Here is a 23112-nt window from a genome sequence, read left to right on the forward strand (position 1 = left end):
GGAAAGGAAAAGCACTTTTCTGGATGATGGCATGAGGAGCTTCTTGGACCCTCCCTCCAGTGAAAAAAGGAGCCCTTGTGGTGCAGTGGTTAAGCGCTCAGCTGCTAACTGAAAGTTCTCTGCAGGAGAAAGATGTGGAGGTCTGCTTCCGTAAAAAGATTTACAGCCTTGGAAAACCTATTACGGCAGTTCTTCTCTGTCCTATAGGGTCACTGTGGGTTGGAATTGACTCGATGGCAATGGGTTTGGTTTTCGATTTGGTTCTCCCCGGCAAACAAGTCATGAAATTTATAAAAGCAACTATTAAAGTCTCTGGTAAAAAAAAAACATGTCTCTGGAAATGGAAAACAGCAAGTGTTGGTGAGGTTGTGGAGAAACTCATCCGTTGCTGGTGGGAATGTAAAATGGTAACAGCCACTGTGGAAAACTGTGGCGGTTCCTCAAAAAGTTGAACATAGGATTATCCTATGACCCAGCAATCCCAGTCCTAGGCATGTACCCAGAAGAAGTGAAAGCAATAATGCAAACAGAAACCTGTACATCAGTGTTCATTGCAGCATTTTTCACAATAGCCAAAAGGTAGAAACAACCGAAATGTTTTTCAACAGATGAATGGATAAGCAAAACGTGGTATATACATACAACAGAATGTTATTGCAGCCGTAAAGAGAATTGAAGTTCTGGTGCATGCCACAACATGGATGAACCTTGAAAACATTATGCTAAGCGAAGTCAGCCAGTCAAAAAAGGACAAATACTGTATGATTTCACTTATTTGAAATAAGCAAATACATTGAAACCAAAGATTATTAATAGTTATCAGGGGCGCAAGGGAGGGGGAGAGGGGGAGTTTTTGTTTGGGGGATATTGAATTTATGTTCATGGTGGTGGAGTATTTTGGAAAAGTATAGCCATAACGGTGGCACAACATAAAAAATATACTTAATGTCATTGAATTGTAAATGTGGAAGCTGTGTTGGCAAATGTTTTGATGTATATATTTTCACCACAATTTTAAAAAAGTATCTGAAAATTGTCCTACAGGTATATAGCAAATGAAGAAACATTTATTCAAGAAAATCTACTAATTCTTTTTAAAGATAGCAAGAGTCTGTGGCATTTGAGCTACAGCCTTCTCCCACTCCTCACCCCCCACCAGCTCAGAGGCTCCACCCCTGGAAGAAGGCCAGGAATACTAGGGCCCTAATTGCCCTACCCCCTGTAATCACAGGGTGGAGGTTCCATGTCACAAAAGGCAAACCAAGAAGAACAGGATATATTGCCCCTGCCCAGCACCCTGCTTGTAGAACAAGTATCACTCCGGGAAAAGCTGGCTGCTGTCCCTACCCCCAGGTCCGAGCAGTGGTACAGAGGTTCTGCCCAGGGGAAGAAGCAGGCCATAGGAATGTAGTTTTCCCTAAGGGGACTAACTTTATTTGGAACAGAGCTTGGGGAAGTTCAAGCCAAAAGGTGCTATCAAAACAATGGAAATTTTAGAAGTCAACAATTAAGAGGAGACCGATAGCGCCACGAGAGCAGCAAGTGAAACAGAGCAGAAAAAAATATTCAAAGATACAACAGCTAAAAACTTCCCAAATTTGATGAAAAAAAAAATTAATCTACACATCCAAGAAGCTCGATGAACTCCAAGTAGGATAAATGCAAAGATATTCACACCCAGATACATCATAGTCAAAATATTCAAAGACAAAGGCAGAAACCCCAATAAAACTGGCAGCTGAATTCTTATCAAAAACAATGGCAGCCGGAAAGTAGTGGAACAACAGCTTCAAAATGCTGAAAGTAAAAAACCATCAACCAAGAATCTCGTATACAGCACAGCTGCTTTTCCAAAACTGAAGGCAAAATAAAGACATTCTGAGGTAAACAAAAGCCGAGCCAATTAGTTGTTAGCAGACCTGCCTGGCAAGAAATACTAAAGCGTCTTCAAGCTGAAAACAAGTTCCACCAGACAATAATTTGAATCTGAAAAAAAAAACCCAAAGCGTGTCATAAAGGTAATTATGTAGGTAATTCTATAAGAGAGTTATAACTGCAAATTGCTTCTCCTTTCTTCTCTTGACTGATTTACAAAGCAATTGCATATATGTGTGTGTGTGTATATATGTATATGTATATATATATATATAATTATATCGATGGTCCTGTAACAACTAAAAATGTAATATATTCGACAATAACAGCACAAAGGAGATAGGTCAGAGCAAAGCTGTAATTGAGTAAGGAAATGGTAACATGAACCCTTAGGAAGAAATGAAGAGAACCAGAAGTAGTAAATAAGAAGGTTAGTATAACAAACTCAATAAATACATAATTGGCTCTCTTTTCTTTTCTCAGCTTATTTGAAAGACATACATTATATAAACTAATAATAATAACAGTGTATTTCGGGGTTACATATAGATGTAATATGCATTACAATAATAGAACATAAAAGGGGAAGAGTGAATAGAGCTATATAAGAGTAACATTTCTATATCTCACTGGAATTAAGTTAATAATAAGTCCGAAGTCAATTCCGGTAAGTTAAGATGTTTAAGCACTAGAGCAATCACTAAGAAAATAACTCAAAAATATAGTGAGATAATCATTAAAGGAATTAATATGTTACATTAGAAAATACTCACTTAATGCAAAGAAAGCAGTAAAGGAAACAGAAATAAAAAAACATGAGACATAGAAAGTGAAAAGTAAGCTTGAAGACATAAACCCAACCATATCAATAATAATATTAAATGATTGAATTAAACAATCTAATCAAAAGACAGATTATCAGACTGGATTAAAAAAAAAAGAACAAGATCCTACTATATGCTGTCTACAAGAAACACACATTAGACTCAAAGATACAAATAAGTTGAAAGAAAAAGGGTGGGAAAAGATTTATCATGTAAATATCAACCGTAAAAGAGCTGAAGTAGCTATACTAATGTAAGACAAAATAGATTTTAAAACACAAAATGTCAAGGCCCTCGATAAGTAAAGCATTACTGAAGGGGAAGAACAAAGTGGGAGTCCTCACACTACCTGATTTTAGAACCTATTACACTACTACGGTAGTCAAAACGGCCTGCTACTGGTACAACAACAGACACGTAGATCAGTGGAACAGAAGTGAGAACCCAGACATAAATCCATCCACCTATGAGCAGCCGATATTTGACGAAGGCCCAATGTTTGTTAAATGGGAAAAAGACAGCTTCTTTAACAAATAGTGCTGGCATAACTGGATATTCATCTGCAGAAAAATGAAACAGAACCATACCTCACGCCATGCACAAAAACTAACTCAAAATGGATCAGAGACCTAAACGTAAAATCTAAAACGGTAAAGATCATAGAAGAAACAGTAGGGACAATGCTAAGAGCCCTAATACATGGCATAATTAGTATACAAATCATAACTAAAAATGCACAAATCTTAGAAGGGAAACTAGATGACTGGGCGCTCCTAAAAATCGAACACTTAGGCTCATCAAGAGACTTCACCAAAAGAGTTAAAAGAGAACCTACAGACAGGGAAAAATATTTTGGGCCATGACATATCTGATAAGAGTCTAATCTTTAGAAACTTCAAGATACTGCAACACCTCTACAACAAAAAGACAAATTTTCCAATTAAAAAATAGGCAAAGCATATGAACAGACACTTCACCAAAGAACCCATTCAGGTGGCTAACAGACACATGAGGGAAATGCTTATGATCGTTAGCCATCAGAGAAATGCAAATCAAAACTACAATGATATACCATCTCACCCCAACAAGGCTAGCACTAATCCAAAAAACACAAAATAATAAATGTTGGAGAGGTTGTGGAGAGATTGGAACACTTACGCACTGCTGGTGGGAATGTAAAATACTACAACCACTTTGGGAAATGATTTTGCACTTCCTTAAAAAGATAGAAATAGAAGTACCATATCATCCAGCAGTCCCACTCCTAGGAATGTATCCTAAAGAAATAAGAGCCATCACATGAATAGACAATATGCACACCCATGTTCATTGCAGCATTGTTCACAATAGCAAAAAGGTGGAAACAACCTAGGTGCCCATCAGCAGACAAATGGATAAAGAAATTATGATACATTCACACAATGGAGTACTGTGTAACAATAAAGAACAATGATGAGTCTGGGAAACATCTCACAATATGGATGAATCTGGAGGGCATTATGCTGAGTGAAATTAGTCACAAAAGGACAAATATTGTATGAGACCACTATTATAAGAACTCAAGAAAAAGTTTAAACCCAGAAAAAAGAATTCTTTGATGGTTAAAAGGGTGAGGAGGGAAGGGGAAGGGAAGTCACTAGATAGTAGACAAGGATCAACTTCAGTGAAGGGAAGGAACAACATACAATGTAGGGAAAGTCAGCGCAACTGGACCAGAACAAAAGCTGAGAAGTTTTATGACACATCCAAACACTTTGAGGGACAGAGTAACTGGGGCCAGGGCCTGGGGGCAATAGTTTCGGGGGATGTCTAGGTCAATTGGCATAACAAAGTTTATTAAGAAAATGTTTTGCATCCCACTTTGGTGAGTGGCATTTGGGGTCTTAAAAGCTTGCAAGCAGCCATCTAAGATACATCTGTTGGTCTCATCCCACTTGGAGCAAAGGAGAATGAAGAACACCAAAGACGCAAGGAAAATGTTAGCCCGAGAGACTAAAGGACCACATAAACCAGAGACTCCACCAGCCTGAGACCAGAAGAACTAGATGGTGCCCAGGTACCACCAATGACCTCCCTGACAAGGAAAAAAATAGAGAGACCCAGACAGGGTGGGAGAAAAGTGTGGAGCAGACCTCAGATTCACATAAAAAGACCAGACTTAATGATATGACACAGACTGGAGGAACCCCCAAAACTATGGCCCCCAGATGCTCTGTTAACCCAGAACTGAAACCCATTCCCGAAGCCCACTCTTCAGGCAAAGATTAGACAGGACTATAAAACAAAAAATAATACATTTGAGGAGTGTGCTTCTCAGTTCAATCAGATACGTGAGAACAAATGGGCGGCTTCTGTCCCGAGGCAGGATGAGAAGGCAGGAAGGGACAGGAACCAGTTAAATGGACACAGGGAACCTGGGGTGGAAATGGGAGTGTACTGTCACATTGTGGGGATTGCAACTAGTGTCACAAAACAATATGTGTATAAATTTTTGTATGAGAAATTAACTTGAGCTGTAAACTTTGATCTAAAGCACAATTTAAAAAACAAACAAAAAACACAATGTTACTAGAGATAAAGACGTTTTGTAATGATAAGATGGTCAGTCCATCAGGAAAGTGTAACAATTATAGTATACACTTAACAACAGAGCCCTAAAACACATAAAGAAATGCACAAAAATGATGGGAGACAGACAAATCAGCAGTAATAGTTGGAGACTTTAATACCCCATTTTCAATAATGGGTAGAATAACTAGGCAGAACATAAGCCAGGATATCAAAGGCTTTCGGGAAGTTTCTAAATTACTAATTCAATTTCTTGTTATAGGTTTATTCAGATTTTTTATTTTTCATGAGTTGGTTTCAGTAGTTTTTGTCTTTCTAGGAATTCGTCTGTTTAGGTTATGTAATTTGTTGGCATATAATTGTTCATAGTATTCCCTTTAACTATTCCCTGTAAGTATTCTCTGTAAACTAACTAGAACTAACAGACATATATAGAATGCTTCAACCAACAACAGCAGGATACATATTCTTTTTAAGTGCGCATGGAACATTCTCCAGGATAGACCATATGCTATGCCATAAAAGGATTAAAATCATAGAAAATATGTTCTCCAACCACAATGGAATGAAATAAGAAATCGGTAACAGAAAGAAATGTGGAAAATTCACAAATACGTGTATATTAAACAACACAGTTCTAAATAATGGATCAAAGAAGAAATTATAAGGAAAATTAGAAAATACTTTAAGATGAATAAAAATCAAAACACAACATAATAAATCTTTTAGGATGCAACTACAGCAGTACTTAGAGGGAAACTTAAAGCTATAAACACCTATATTAAAAATGAATCTCAAATCAAAAGATCTCAAATCAATAACCTACCACTTTAAGACATTGGAAAAGAAGAGCAAACTAAACCCAAAGATGGCAGATAAAAGGAAATAATAAAAATTAGAGTGCAAATTAATGAAATAGAGAATGGAAAAACATTAGAGAAAACAAATGAAACCAAAAGTTGGTCCTTTGAAAGGATCAACAATACTGTCAAATGTTTAGGCAGATTTACCAAAAAAAAAAAAAAGAGAGAGAGAGATGACTAAAATTAGAAATAAAAGAGGGGACATCACTATGAGTCTTGAAGAAAAAAAAAAGAAAGGATTATAAGGGAATGTCAGCAAATTAAGTAACATAAATGGACAAATTCTTGGAAAAACAAAAACTATTAAAATTGACTCAAGAAGAATTAGAAAATCTGAATAGACCTATAACGAGATGAAATCCGTAATTTTAAAACTTCCCACAAAGAAAAGCTCAAGCCCAGATGGCTTCATTGGTGAGTTCTGTCAAACATTTAAAGAAGAAATAATAGCAATTCTTCAGAAAAACTTCCAAAAAATAAAAGCAAAGAGAACACTTCCTAACTCATCTATGAGGCCAGCATTACTCTAATACCAAAACCAAACAAAGACATCACAAGAAAGGAAAATTATGGACCAATATCTCTAATGAACATAGATGTAAAAACTCTAAACAAAATACTAGCAAACTGAATCCAGCAACATATAAAAAGGATGATAGACCATGACCAAGTGGGGTTTATCCAAGAAATGCAAGGTTCGTTTAATATCTGAAAAGCAATTAATGTCATACACCACAGCAGTAGAATAAAGGATGAAAACCACATGATCATCTCAATAGACACAGAAAAAAGCATTTTATAAATCCAACACCATTTCATGATAAAAAACACTCAAGAAACTAAAAATAGAGGGGAACTTCCTCAAGCTGATAAAGGGCATTTATATAATTCCCTTTATTTCTAATCCAGATTGGAAAGGAAGAAGGAAAACTATCTGCGGATGACATGAGCTTGTATGTAAGAAATCTCACAGACTCTACTAGCCTATTAGAACTTATAAATGAGCACAGGTTGCAGGATACAAAATCAGCATACGAAAATCCCGTTGAGTCAGCTCAACTCATAGCAACCTTATATATAACAGAACAAAAGGTTGCCTGGTCCTGTGCCAACCACACAGTTGTTTCTGTGTTTGAGCTCATTGTTGCAGCCACTGTGTCAGTCCATCTCATTGAGGGTCTCCCTCTTTTTCACTGACCCTTTATGTTACCAAACATAATGTCCTTTTCCAGAGATTGGCCCCTTCTGCTGATGTGCCCAAAATAAGTGAGACAAGTCTTGCCATCCTTGCTTCTAAGGAGCATTCTGGCTGTACTTCCTCTTAAGATTTGTTCATTCTTCTGGCAGTCCATGGTATATTCAGCATTCTTTGCCAATACCACAATTCGAATGCGTTAATTCTTCTTCTGTCTTCCTTTTTCGTTGTCTAGTTTTCATATTGTGTATGAGCTGATTGAAAATACCATGGCTTGGGTCAGGCACACCTTAGTCATCGAAGTGACATCTTTGCTTTTTAAGATTTTAAAGACATCTTTTGCAGCGGATTTACCCAATGCAATATGTTGTTTAATTCCTTAACTGCTGCTTCCATGGGCCTTTTTGATTTGTTGATCCAAATACTTTGACAACATCAATTTCTTTACCATTTATCATGATGTTGTTTATTGGTCCACAGTACAATGATCAAATTCAAGAAATTTATCACTCATAAATACTTTAAATCTACATTCCATAATCTAATTTTGTCAATTGTTCCAATAGCTACTTTATAACATTTGTTTTCCCCTTCCAGTCCTGGCTTGAGGTAGGGGTGGGGATGATGGAATTGGAGGTGATAGCTAAAGTATACAGGGTTTCTTTTTGGGATAATGAAAATGTTCTAAAGTTGATTGTAGTAATGGTTGCATCAACTCTCAGAATATACTAAAATCCATTGAATTGTACACTTTAAATAGGTGAATATACGTTATGTAAATTGTATCTCAAAAACTGTATAAAAAAACAAGAAGCAAAGAGACACATCTGTAAAGTGATGATAACTTTACATCCCACAGGAATATGTACTCCACATTGGCAGAGATCTTTGTTTTGTTCACTTATGCACCCCCACTGGCTAGAACATTGACTGGCATATAGTGAGCACTCAATTATTAACGTTTGTTTAATGATTTTAATGTTAATAAATGCAAAATATGCCTTTCAAAACAAGAAGAAAGGAAAGTGTCAAAAATTACTCCAACATTTTGAGGTTGTGTAGAGACTGGGACACTTATACCCTGCTGGTGGGAATGTAAAATGGTACAACCACTTTGGAAATCAATTTGGCATTTCCCGAAAAAGCTAGAAATAGAACTACCATACGATCCAGCAGTCCCACTCCTTGGAATATATCCTTGAGAAATAAGAGCCTTTACACGAACAGGTATATGCACACTCGTATTCACTGCAGCATTGTTTACAATAGCAAAAAGATGGAAGTAACCAGGGTGGCCATTTAGAGATGAATGGATAAATAAATTATGGTATATTCACACAATGGAATACTATACATGGATAAAGAACAATGATGAATCCATGAAACATTTCATGACATGGAGGAATCTGGAAGGCATCATGCTGAGTGAAATTAGTCAATTGCAAAAGGACATATATTGTATGAGACCACTATTATAAGAACTTGAAAAAATAGTTTAAATACAGAAAAAAATATTCTTTGATGGTTACGAGAGCTGGGAGGGAAAGAGGGAGAGAGGTTTTCACTAATTAGATAATAGATAAGAACTATTTTAGGTGAAGGGAAAGACAACACACAATACAGGAGAGGTCAGCACAACTGGACTAAACCAAAAGCAAAGAAGTTTCCTGAATAAACTGAACGCTTCGAAGGCCAGCGTAGCAGGGGCGGGGATTTGGGGACCATGGTTTGGGGACATCTAGGTCATAGTATGTCATAGTAAAGTAGGCATAGTAAAATCTATTAAGAAAACATTCTGCATCACACTTTGTGGAGAGTGGCGTCTGGGATCTTAAATGCTAGCAAGTGACCATCTAAGATGCATCAATTGGTCTCAACCCAATTGGAGCAAAGGAGAATGAAGAACACCAAAGACACAAGGTAATTATGAGCCCAAGAGACAGAAAGGGCCACATAAACCAGAGACTACATCAGCCTGAGACCAGAAGAACGAGATGGTGCCTGGCTACAACTGATGACTGCCCTGACAGGGAGTACAACAGAGAACCCCTGAGGGGGCAGGAGAGCAGTGGGATGCAGACCCCAAACTCTTGTAAAAAGACCAGACTTAATGGTCTGACTGAGACTAAAAGGACCCTGGATGTCATGGTTCCCAGACCTTCTGTTAGCCCAAGACAGGAACCATTCCCAAATCCAACCCTTCAGACAGGGATTAGGTTGGACTATGGAAAAGAAAATGATACTGGTGAAGAGTGAGCTTCTTGAGACTACGTGGGCAGCTCCTGTCTGGAGAAGAGATGAGAGGGCAGAGGGTGGTCAGAAGCTGGTGGAATGGACGCGAAAATAGAGAGTGGAGGGAAGGAGTGTGCTGTCTCATTAGAGGGAGAGCAACTAGGAGTATATAAAAAAATTAAAAATTTTTAAAATTTATTTTATTTTATTTTTTATAGCAAGGTGTATATAAGTTTTTGTATGAGAGACTGACCTAGCTGTAAACTTTCACTTCAAGCACAATAAAAATTCAAAAAAAAATTTACTCCAACATTTTCAGTACTTTGAAAGTCAGAGGAAAGAACTGTTTCTAGGAATGACGTTGGTTTTAGGAGAATAACTTTTGGGATGCAGAGACCTAAAAGATATTGGATAGTTAGCCTTGATTTCAAGAGAGAGGTTGGGCCTGAAGGTAGCAGGGAATTATCTGCATAGAGGTGAAAATTGAAGCCATGGGTATAATGAAATCATGGAGACTGAGAATATATAGAAAAAGAAGATTAAGAAGAAAACCTCTTTATTTCATATACTGTATTTTTTACATAAGTAATGTGTGCCTTCTGTGTTTGTTTGCCATGTGGCTAGCAAACACACAGAAGGCATGCGTTATGTGTGTAAAAATATAGTATAAGAAAATTAAAAGAATGAAATGAAATTTGTAGAGTAGGAATTAGGATGGTGTGGGAAGGTTTTTGGGAGTGTTGATGCCAAGAGATGGGTCAAAAAAGATACGGAATGTGAAAGACCATTGCATTTAATAAATAGGAAATCATTTCAGGAGAGTAATGAGAACTGATGAGTGTATTTTTACGCAAATAATGCACGCCTTCTACATTTTTTTGTCCACTGCACCCTCCCCCTGTGATGTATTTTTGTAAGTATTCTATGCTAATTTTTTTACAGCAACATGTAAAAAAAATTGCCATAGTCATGCTTATGAAGATACTTCACATGGGGAGGGCACAGTGGGCAAACAAATGTAGAAGACATGCATTATTTGTATTAAAAATACGGTACAGGAGGGTTATCGAGTGAGCAGTAATGACAACTGTAAGCTCAAAACATAGATGCCTCTTTCAAGAAGTTTGGTGGTGAGAAGAAGAGTGTTGGGTTTTCTCTGATCACTAGACTGGGTTAGACTCCTGGCAGCATTTCTTTAATTCCCTAGACTTCTCATATCCTAATACACGTCATATTTTATTGTAATTTTATTCCATGGTGTTTGAAATTCTGTAAGAGTAGTAATAATGCCATGTTTATCTCTGTATTCCAGACACATGGTAGTCCCTTGTATGTAGCAGGTGGTCCAGTAAATATATTGATTGAATAAAATGAATTGTTCTAGTATGCTGGCAAAGACACAACTAAAATGACTGACCATGCTATCCAGATTGGATAAGGAGCAAGTGAAGCCAGAAACAGCATAATGGATTAAGAGAATAGGGAAGGAGCCAATAAATCAAAACAGTTAGATCTTGTGTGCTCAATCGAAGCAAATGATATCCCATTGTGTTTCTTGGTGTCCTTTGTCTTTAATCTCTAGGCGAAAAAACCAAAAAATCCACTGCCATCGAGTTGATTCCGACTCATAGCGACTCTATAGGACAGAGTAGAACAGCCCCTTAGAGTTTCCAAGGAGCGCCTGGCGGATTTGAACTGCCGACCTTTTGGTTAGCAGCCATAGCACTTAACTACTATGCTACCAGGCAGAGAGGGTATATTCAGTAATAAGCTGGTTCTGTCAGGAATGAATAACCTCTACTTTAATGTGTGTTCCCTTAATTTTATAGGTGGTTGACTGTATGGTAGGCTTTCTTTTAGCCAGTCTCCTGGAGCTTATGATGGATAGACTGGTAGGGTTGAGGGGGAAAGAGTAATAGTCTATTTATAAGGTGACCTGAATCCCAGTTCTATCAGTAGTTACCTATGTGGAGAGGACTGTTCATTAGATGATCTTTCAGGTTCCTTTTAGGCTTCACATGCTATGATATTGTTTCTAAAAATTGACTCATGACTGAAGCTTCAAGAATTTGGCCACAGAGCAGTAAGTCAAAAGAGAAAACTGCCCCCCACCATACGCACACACATGGTTTCTAGAACTATCAGTTCTTAACTCTGATAGGAGAAGATGAAGGCAGCTCATTTTGGCCTTACTTGTTGTCTTAGTTTTCTAGGGCTGCCATAACAAAATACCACAAAGTGGGTGGCTTTAAAGAGCAATAAATTATCTTCTCACAGTACTGGAGGCTAAAAGTCCAAACCAGGGTCTCGGCCATATCTATTTCTTCTGGCGGCTTTGAGAGAGAACTGTTCCATACCTCTCTCCTAGTTTCTGGTGGCTGCCATCGAATCTTTACCATTATAGGTGCATCTGCTTCCATCATCACATAGTGTCTGCCTTTCCCCTGTGTGTGTGACTCTTCATGTCTGTTCTCCCCTTCTATAAAACACAACTGAGAAGGGATTAGGACTAGAACCCACCCTACTCCCATATGATTTAACTGATAATGTATTAAAAGAAAGATCCTATTTCCCCAAGCAAAGTCATATTCACAGGTGCAGGGATTAAGACTTCACCATATCTTTTGGGTAGACACAATTCAATCTACAACACATGCCAAGGATGTCTTGAAAGAATCTTTGCTTACTGGGGTGAAATAAGGCCTTTTGCCTTGTTTTTTTAGAAAAACAGCTTGACAAATTTTTCCTCTTAGCCCTTTGCCAACCCCAGAAGGGTTGTTACTTTTGTCCAGGTTGATCGACATTTCCTTACAGCTGTAAGCACCTTGAGGTTTGATACTTTTTCTCTGGCTCTGAGCTACAACCTGCCCTGTAATTGGTATGCACCTTGCAGAGACTGATGAATATACTATTCAAGTGAAGTACTATAGACTGAAAATGAAGTGTCTGTGGCCTACCGAGAGGGGATTGGTCAGTTCATGGCCCTGATGGGAGGGCCATGCCTTGAAATTGACAAGGAGCTTGTGTATAGATACAGCCAACTCCACAGAGGTTTTTGAGACAGCAAGAAGCAGGAGGAGAAGCAGCAGGAAGAAGCAGAGAGAGAAGAGGCAGGGAACCTCCTAAAAGAGCTGCAACATGGGGTCAGTGGCTGTAGCACTGAAGACACCAAGAGGCCCAGAAGGGACCATGTGGCAGAGTTAGTGGTAACAGGCGGCAGGGCCAAGAGGAGCCTATGCTCAGAGCTGAGAGGCAGCCTGCACAGTCTAGAGGATCTGAGAGAGCTGTCCTGCAGTGAAGAAGGCAGACTGCTTTCATGCTTCCTCATTCTGAGTTGTAGCCTGTTGATCGCTGTCATACCTGTTACTACCTTAATAAACCATTTAACTGTTAAGTATGGTCTTTGAGTTTTGTGTGGCCATTGCAACGGATTATTGAACTCAGCAGAGAAGTAGAGAGTGCTGTAGGAGGGACAGCTGGTGTCAGAATTGGTGAAGGGGTTGGAGAGTGGAGATATGTCTGATCGCCTCATAGTAAGTGGCTTTGTACTGATTTTTATATTTGAAGTTATTCATACAGTTACATTATAAGGTTTTATTTTAGCTGCTTGTATAAAAACCCACTGCCGTCAAGTCAATTCCAACTCATAGCGACCCTATAGGACAGAGTAGAACTGCGCCATAGAGTTTCCCAGGAGTGCCTGGTGGATTTGAACTGCTCACCTCTTGGTTAGCAGCCATAGCACTTAACCACTACACCACCAGGGTTTCCTCCTGGTTGTATAAAAACCACTAACCCACTGGTTGTATAGCAATTAAAATTTGACTTTTTTCTTCTTAGGACCGTAAGAGGCAATATGAACTGCTCAAACTTGAAAGAAACTTCCAGAAACAGTCCAATGTGCTCAGACGTAAAACTGAGGAGGTAAGGAAATCCAATCTGGTTTAGCTGCTGGCTAAGTACCAGCTACAAGTTGCCATCAAGTCAGTTCCAACTCATGGCGACCCCACGTGTGTCAGTAGAACTGTGTGCCATAGACTTTTAATGGCTGTAACCTTTCAGAAGTAGATCACCAGGCCTTTCTTCTGAGATGCCTCTGGGTGGGTTCAAATCACTGTCCAGTTTTAGTTAGTAGTCAAGCACTCCTGCTGGCAAAGCTGTTGTTGTTGTTAGGTCCCATCAAGTCAGTTCTGACTCATAGTGACCCTATGTACAACAGAATGAAACACTGCCTGGTCTTGCACCATCCTCACAATTGTTATGTTTAAGCCCGTTGTTGCAGACACCGCATCATTCCATCTCATTGAGGGTCTTCCTCTTTTTCGCTGACCCTCTACCAAGCATGATGTCCTTCTCCAGGGACTGATCCCCCATGAAAATATATCCAAAGTATGTGAGATGTAATCTCGCCATTCTTGCTTCTAAGGAGCATTCTGGTTGTACTTCTTCCAAGACAGATTTGCTTGTTTTTCCGGCAGTCCATGGTATTTCAATATTCCTCGCCAACACCACAATTCAAAGGCGTCAATTCTTCTTTGGTCTTCTTTATTCATCGTCCAGCTTTCACGTGCATAGGAGGCGATTGAAAACACCATGGCTTGGGTCAAGCTCACCTTAGTCCTCAAGGTGACATCTTTGCTTTTCAACACTTTAAAGAGGTCTTTTGCAGCAGATTTTCCCAATGCAATGCGTCTTTTGATTTCTCGACTGCTGCTTCCATGGCTGTTGATTGTGGATCTAAGTAAAATGAAATCCTTGACAACTTCAATCTTTTCCCCATTTATCATGATGTTGCTTATTGGTCCAGTTGGGAGGATTTTTGTTTATATTGAGGTGTGATCCTTACTGAAGTTTGTGGTCTTTGATCTTCATCAGTAAGTGCTTCAAGTCCTCTTCACTTTCAACAAACAAGGTTGTGTCATTTGCATAACGCAGGTTTTTAATGAGCCTTCCTCCAAACCTGATGACCGTTCTTCTTCATATAGTCCAGCTTCTTGGATTATTTGCTCAGCATACAGATTGAATAGGTATGGTGAAAGGATACAACCCTGACGTACACCTTTCCTGACTTTAAACCAATCAATATACTCTTGTTCTGTTCGAACAACTGCCTCTTGATCTGTGTACAGGTTCCTCATGAACACAATTAAGTATTCTGGAATTCCCATTCTTCACAATGTTATCCATAATTTGTTATGATCCACACAGTCGAATGCCTCTGCATAGTCAATAAAACACAGGTAAACATTTTTCTGGTATTCTCTGCTTTCAGCCAGGATCCATTGATATCAGCAATGATATCCGTGGTTCCACGTCCTCTTTTGAATCCAGCTTGAATTTCTGGCAGTTCCCTGTTGATATACTGCTGCAGCCACTTTTGAATAACCTTCAGCAAAATTTTACTTGCATATGTTATCAATGATATTGTTCGATAATTTCTGCATTTGGTGGGATCACCTTTCTTGGGAATAGGCATAAATATAGATCTCTTCCAGTCGATTGGCTAGGTAGCTGTCTTCCAGATTTCTTGGCATAGATGAGTGAGTACTTCCAGTGCTGCATACATCTGTTGAAACATCTCAATCAGTATTCCATCAATTCCTGGAGGGTTGCTTTTCTCCAAAGCCTTCAGTGCAGCCTGGAATTCCTCCCTCAGTACCATTGATTTATGCTCTTGAAATGGTTGAACCTCGACCAATTCCTTTTGGTACAGTGACTGTGTATTCCTTCTATCTTCTTTTGATGCTCCCTGAATTGTTTAATATTTTCCCCATAGAATCCTTCAGTATTGCACTTCAAGGCTTGAATTTTTTCTTCAGTTCTTTCAGTGTGACAAATGCAGAACGTGTTCTTCCTTTTTGATTTTCTACCTCCAGGTCTTTGCACATGTCATCATAATACTTTACTTTGTCTTCTCAAGCCGGCTTCTCAAGTCAGCCCCCACATGTCTGTCAGCTTGTCATACTGTGGGGGCTTGCGTGTTGCTGTGATGCTGGAAGCTATGCCGCCAGTATTCAAGTACCAGCAGGGTCACCCATGAAGACAGGTTTCGCTGAGCTTCCAGACTAAGACAGACTAGGAAGAAGGACCCGTCAGCCTACTTCTGAAAAGATTTAGCTGGTGAAAACCTTAGAATAGCAGCAGGATATTGTTTGATATAGTGCTGGAAGATGAGCCCCCCAGGTTGGAAGGCACTCAAAAGACGACTGGGGAAGAGCTGCCTCCTCAAACCAGAGTTGAACTTAATGACGTGGATGGAGTCAAGTTTTCAGGACCTTCATTTGCTGATGTGGCATAACTCAAACTGAGAAGAAATATATGTAATAATCAGAACATGGAATAACAGCTGGCAAGGTAGTATCCCTTAAATGAGCCAGTGTCCTGAGAAACCAGGGATGCTGTCCTGACCAATAATTCCTAAGTCTTTGATATCTGTTTTTATGTCATAAACTGTAAGTAGATACAATCCTGACAAGAATGGTGCTATTCAAATAAGGACTCTTTAAAATTGGTCTTTTCCTGTGAGAGGCCATCTAGGAAACTCCACAGGTCTCACCCCTTCAGGAGCAAGGAAGAATGAACAAAACTAAAGATACAAGGGAAAGGTTAGTCCAAAGGACTCATGGACCACATCTACCACAGCCTCCACCGGGCTGAGTCCAGTAAAACTAGATGGTACCCAGCTACCACCACTGACTGCTCTGACAAGGATCACAGTAGAGGGCCCCGGACAGAGCTGGAGAAAAATGTAGAACAAAATTCTAGCTCAAAAAGAAAGACCAGACTTGCTGGCTTGACAGAGACTGGAGAAACCGTGAGAGTATAAACCCCAGACACCCTTTCAGCTCAGTAATGAGGTCACTCCTGAGGTTCACCCTTCAGCCAAAGATTGAACAGGCCCATGGAACAAAACAAGACTAAAGGGGTGCACCAGCCTTGGGGCAGGGACTGGAAGGCAGGAGGGAACAGGAAAGCTGGTAATAGGGAACCCAGGGATGAGAAGGGAGAGTGTTGACATGTCGTGGGGTTGTTAACCAACGTTACAGAACAATGTGTGCACTAACTGTTAGATGTGAAACTAGTTTGTTCTGTAAACCTTCATCTAAAGTACAATAAAAAAAAATAATAAAAATAAATCAAATTGGGCTTTATTCTTTCCAAAAAACACAAAGTATATGAATGGTCATTGCACAGCATGATTAATATAATTGATATCACTAAATGGTATACCTGAAAAATGTTGAATTGACAAATGGTGTGTTATATATGTTTTTACAAAACAGTAATATCGATATATGACATTGTCAGTCTGAAGAACTTCCTTGAAATGTGTACCTCCCCTAGGCTCAAAAGCACGAACTGTTCACCAAAATCCGTAAAAGACCCATTGCCAGCAAGTGATGTAATAATAATATATAATAATCGCATATAATATAAAACCTAAAAAACCAAACCCATTGCCATCGAGTCAATTCTGACTCATAGCGACCCTATAGGACAGAGTAGAACTGCCCCAGAGGGTTTCCGAGGAGCTGCTGGTGTATTTGAACTTCCAACATTTTGGTTAGCAGCCAAACTCCTAACCACCGCGCCACCAGGGCTCCAAACAGTTCACCAGTATTATATAAATGGAGACTTACAAATCTGGTTCTTACAGGAACTCAGACACATGGAGTTTTTTATTTTTCTTTACTAATATGCTGGAAATTAGAATGTTCTTTTTATTAACCTCTCAGTTCAACATTACTGTGTACTGCTTTTATTTAGGCAGCAGCTGCCAACAAGCGTCTCAAGGATGCTCTCCAAAAACAACGGGAGGTGGCAGACAAGCGGAAAGAGAATCAGAGCCGTGGAATGGAAAGCACTGCAACTCGAGTGAAGGTATGGACACCTTTGACTACTATTTCTCTTCTGTACGTTGGGGATAGGAAAAATGGGAAAGAGCTTTCTTTTGGTTTAGAAGAAAACATTGAAAGACCTGAAGACCTACCCGAAAGTCTTATTTCCTAAAGGTATTAATATCTTTGAACTGTTGTTAAAGATAAGAGTGGAGAACCCTTTCTATCCCTATGACCCTGTTGAGGGACAGTTAATTTTTTTAACAGCTCTATTGAAATGTAGCCAACATACAATAAATTGTACGTGTTTAAAATGTACAATTTCATGAGTTTTGACACATGTATACATACACCCATGAATGCATCGCCACAATCAATATAATGACTGTCAATTATTGCCTAAAGTTTTTTTGTACCCCTTTATAATGGTTCTCCCTCCGAACCCCCCCATCCCCCTACGTCCCATCTCTAGACAATCTGCTTTCTGTCACTATAGATTAGTTTTCATTTTTTTTAATTTTATAAAAAAAGAATCTTACCGTATGTACTTTTTTCTGGCTCCTTTCACTCAGCACAAGTATTTTGAGATTCATCCATGTTGTTGCATATGCCAATAGTTCTTTCCTTTTTATTGCTGAGTAGTGTCCATTGTATGGATATACCTGTTGATGGACATTTGGCTTGTTTCCTGTCTTTGACTATTACAAATAAAGCCATTATGAACATTTATATACAAGTTTGTGTGTGGACATATGTTTTTATTTCTCTTGGGTAGAGATACCTAGGAGTGGAATGGCTGGCTTGTATGGTAGGTATAATTTTAACTTTTTAAGATACTGCCAAACTGTTTTCCAAAGTGGTTGTACCTTTTTACACGCTTAGCATTGAGGGTTCCAGTTGGTGCCAATTCTCACCAATACATAGTATAGTCAGTCTTTTAAAGTTTAGCTATTCTAGTGGGTGGGTAGTGGTACCACATTATGGTTTTCATTTCCCTAGTGACTAATGATATTGAGCATCTTTTCATGTGCATAATTGCCATATTTATATTTTCTTTGGTGAAATAGCTATTAAAATCTTTTCCCCATTTTTAGTTGATTTGTTTTTCTTATTGAGTTAGAATTCTTTATATATTAGAGGTGTATGTAGCAAGGAAATCATATATTTTACAAGTATTTTCTTCCAAATCGTGGTTTACCTTTTGATTTTGTAACAGTATCTTTTGAAGAGCAAGTCTTTTAAGTTTTGATGCCATCCAGTTTACTGTTGTTTTTTTCTTTTCTACTTCATGGTTTTTGTGTCCTGTTTAAAAAATCTTTGTCAAACCCAAGGTCAGTAAGATTTCCTCCTGAGTTTTCTCCTAGAAGTTAAATAGTTTTAAGCTTCCCATTTAGGTCTCTGATTCATTTCACCTTGACAATTTTGTCAAAAAATTTTGTTCATACATGTACGGATCTATTTCTAGATTCTATTTCATTGATCTACGTGTCTGTCATTATGCCAACACCAGTGTGTCTTAATTACAGTAGCACTGTAATAAATCTTGAAAGCAGATAGTGTAAGTCCTCCAAAGTTGTTCTTTTTCAAAATTGCTTCGGGAAAACTAGGTCCTTTGCATTTCCATCTAAATTTTAGAATCAGCTTGTCAATTTCTACAAAAAAGCCTGCTGAGATTTTTATTAGGATTGCATAGAATCTATAGATAAATGGAGGAGAATTAACATCTTAACAATATTACATCTTTTGATCTGTGAACATCTCTCCATTTATTTAGGTCTTTAATTTATTTCTATAATGTTTTCTTTTCAGTGTACGGGTGTTGAACATCTTTTGTCAAATATATCCCTAAGTATTTCTCATTTTTATGATATGGAAATGGTATTTTTAATTTCAATTTCCAATTGTTTGGTGCTAGTATATAAAAATACAGTTGATTTCTATATATTGGCCTTGTATCCCGCAACCTTGCTTATTAACACAATAGTTGGTTATTGTAGCTTTTTCGATGAGTTCTTAGGATTCTGTGTCTCAGGGTAGTGCAAATGGTTAACACGGCTGCTAACCAAAACGTTGGAGGTTCAAGTCCACCCAGAGGCACCTTGGAAGAAAGGCCTGGAAATCTACTTATGAAAACTCTGTAGAGCACAGTTTTGTTATAATTGTGATTTAGGTGAAAGTTTACAGAGTAAATTAGTTTCTCATTAAACAGTTAATACACAAATTGTTTTCTGACATTGGTTGCCAACCCTGTGATGTGTCAACACTCTCCCCTTCTCCACCCCAGGTTCTCTGTTCCATTTGTCCAGTTTTCCTGTCCTTTCCTGCCTTCTCATCTTTGCTTTTGGGCTAGTGTGCCCGTTACTATGAAGCATGTCCCTCGTGTGTGTTATCGTTGGCCCTATAGACCTGTCTAATCTTTGGCTGAAGGGTCAACCTCAGGAGTGACTTCAGTACTGAGTTAAAAGGGTGTCCAGGGCCATATTGTCAGGGTTTCTCCAGTCCCTGTCAGATTACCAAGCCTGGGTTTTTTTGTTTGTTCATTTGTTTGTTTTGTTGTGAATTTGAATTTTGTTCTACATTTTTCTTCAGCTCTGTTCAGGACCCTCTATTGTAATTCCTGCCAGAGCAGTCAGTGGTGGTAACCAGGCACCATCTAGTTGTTCTGGTTTCAGTCTGGTGGAGGTTGTGGTAGTTGTGGTCCATTAGTCCAAGGAGTACAGTTTTACTCTGACACACATGGGGTCACTATGAGTCAGAATCGACTTATCGACAACTGGTACTGGTTAGGATTTTGTACATGGATGATCATGTCATGTATAAATAGGGAGAGTTTTATTTTTCTCCTTTTCATTCTGTATACCTTTTATTTGTCTTGCTTTATTACACTTGCTAGGATTTCCAGTACAATACCGAATAGGATAGGATTCAGAGGACATCCTTTCTTTGTTCCCAGTCTTAGGGGGAAAGCATTCAGTCTTTTACCATTAGGTGTGATATTAGCTGTAGATTTTTCATAAATGTCCTTTATCAGGTGAAGTAGTTCCCCATCCCTTCCTACTGTACTGAAAGTTTTTTTTATCATGAATGGATGTTGGATTTTTTTTTAAGTTTTTTCTCTGTTTATTGAGATGATATTATGGTTTGTTTTTAGTCAATTAGTGTGGCAAATGACCTTTTTTTCCAATTTATTTTGTTAAAGTGTAACTGACATACAGTAATATTTACGCTTTTTAAGGTAAATTGTTTTGCATAGTTCTGTGAGTTTTGACAACATGTACAGTTGTATAACTACCACCACAATCAAGGCATAGTATAGTTCCATTACCCCCTAAAATTCCCCATATCCCTTTGTAATCAACTCCTATACCCTTGGTCCTTGGCAAATGCTGATCTTTATTCTGTCATTGTAGTTTTCCCTTTGTCATATAGATGGAATCATACAGTAGGACTTCTTTCACTTGGCATAATGCATTTTAGATCCATCCACATTAAATGTATCAGTAATTTGTGCCCCCCCCCCTTTTTTTTAGTATCGTTTTATCATATGGATGTGCCACGGTTTGTTTATCCATTCACCTGATGAAGGATATCTTAGGTTTGTTGTGTTTTTTTCCCCCAGTTTTTGACAATTATGAATAAAGCTGCTATAAACATTCACATACAGGTTTCTGTGTAAACATAGGTAATCATTTCACTTGAGTAAATACCTAGGAGTGGGATTGCTTGGTCATATGGTAAGTGTATGTTTAACTGTATAAGAAACTGCCAAATTGTTTGTCCAATTGTTCATTGCTAGTATATAGAAATACAATCGATTTTTGTATGTTAACTTTTATCTGGTGACTGTATTACTCTACTGGCTTTTTGGTAGATTGTTTGAGATTTTCTATGTAGACAATCATGCTATCTGCAAATACAGTTTTATTTCTTCTTTTCCAATCTATACATCTTTTATTTGCCTTCTTGCATTAGCTAGGACCTTCAGGATGATATTGAATAGGAATGGTGAGAATAGACATCCTTCCTTTTTCCTTGATCATAGTGGGGAAACAATTAGTCTTTCACCATTAAGTATGGTGTTAACTGTAGGTTTTTTTTTTTTTAATAACTTTTATTGAGCTTCAAGTGAACGTTTACAAATCCAATCAGTCTGTCACATATAAGTTTACATACATCTCACTCCCTACTCCCACTTGCTCTCCCCCTCTTGAGTCAGCCCTTTCAGTCTCTCCGTTCTTGACAATTTTGCCGGCTTCCCTCTCTCTCTATCCTCCCATCCCCCCTCCAGACAAGAGTTGCCAACACAGTCTCAAGTGTCCACCTGATATAATTAGCTCACTCTTCATCAGCGTCTCTCTCCCACCCGCTGACCAGTCCCTTTCATGTCTGATGAGTTGTCTTCGGGGATGGTTCCTGTCCTGTGCCAACAGAAGGTCTGGGGAGCATGGCCGCCAGGATTCCTCTAGTCTCAGTCAGACCATTAAGTTTGGTCTTTTTATGAGAATTTGGGGTCTGTATCCCACTGATCTCCTGCTCCCTCAGGGGTCCTCTGCTGTGCTCCCTGTCAGGGCAGTCATCGATTGTGGCCGGGCACCAACTAGTTCTTCTGGTCTCAGGATGATGTAGGTCTCTGGTTCATGTGGCCCTTTCTGTCTCTTGGGCTCTTAGTTGTCGTGTGGCCTTGGTGTTCTTCATTTTCCTTTGCTCCAGGTGGGTTGAGACCAACTGATGCATCTTAGATGGCCGCTTGTTAGCATTTAAGACCCCAGATGCCACATTTCAAAGTGGGATGCAGAATGATTTCATAATAGAATTATTTTGCCAATTGACTTAGAAGTCCCCGCAAACCATGTTCCCCAGACCCCCGCGCTTGCTCCGCTGACCTTTGAAGCATTCGTTTTATCCCGGAAACTTCTCTGCTTTTGGTCCAGTCCAATTGAGCTGACCTTCCATGTATTGAGTGTTGTCTTTCCCTTCACCTAAAGCAGTTCTTATGTACTGATTAATCAATAAAAAACCCTCTTCCACCCTCCCTCCCTCCCCACCTCGTAACCACAAAAGTATGTGTTCTTCTCAGGTTTACTATTTCTCAAGATCTTATAATAGTGGTCTTATACAATATTTGTCCTTTTGCCTCTGACTAATTTCGCTCAGCATAATGCCTTCCAGGTTCCTCCATGTTATGAAATGTTTCAGAGATTCGTCACTGTTCTTTATCGATGCGTAGTATTCCATTGTGTGAATATACCACAATTTATTTACCCATTCATCCGTTGATGGACACCTTGGTTGCTTCCAACTTTTTGCTATTGTAAACAGAGCTGCAATAAACATGGGTGTGCATATATCTGTTTGTATGAAGGCTCTTGTATCTCTAGGGTATATTCCGAGGAGTGGGATTTCTGGGTTGTATGGTAGTTCTATTTCTAACTGTTTAAGATAACGCCAGATAGATTTCCAAAGTGGTTGTACCATTTTACATTCCCACCAGCAGTGTATGAGAGTTCCAATCTCTCCGCAGCCTCTCCAACATTTATTACTTTGTGTTTTTTGGATTATTGCCAGCCTTGCTGGTGTGAGATGGAATCTCATTGTAGTTTTAATTTGCATTTCTCTAATGGCTAATGATCGAGAGCATTTTCTCATGTATCTGTTGGCTGCCTGAATATCTTCTTCAGTGAAATGTGTGTTCATATCCTTTGCCCACTTCTTGATTG

At 38.8% G+C, this 23112-nt stretch overlaps 1 protein-coding gene across 2 annotated transcripts in view; it reads left to right on the forward strand.

The window, feature by feature from the left end:
* KIF4A (kinesin family member 4A) overlaps positions 1–23112 on the forward strand; it is a 197438-nt gene that overhangs the window by 126702 nt on the left and 47624 nt on the right. For both annotated transcript variants that reach the window (XM_003412683.4, XM_064278511.1), the window contains 2 exons: positions 13398–13481; positions 17325–17438. In XM_003412683.4, coding sequence (XP_003412731.3) covers positions 13398–13481; positions 17325–17438 — 198 coding nt within the window. The remainder of the gene's footprint in view (positions 1–13397; positions 13482–17324; positions 17439–23112) is intronic.

This window comes from Loxodonta africana, chromosome X (assembly GCF_030014295.1).
Source record: "Loxodonta africana isolate mLoxAfr1 chromosome X, mLoxAfr1.hap2, whole genome shotgun sequence".
In the NCBI taxonomy this organism is placed as follows: domain Eukaryota; kingdom Metazoa; phylum Chordata; class Mammalia; order Proboscidea; family Elephantidae; genus Loxodonta; species Loxodonta africana.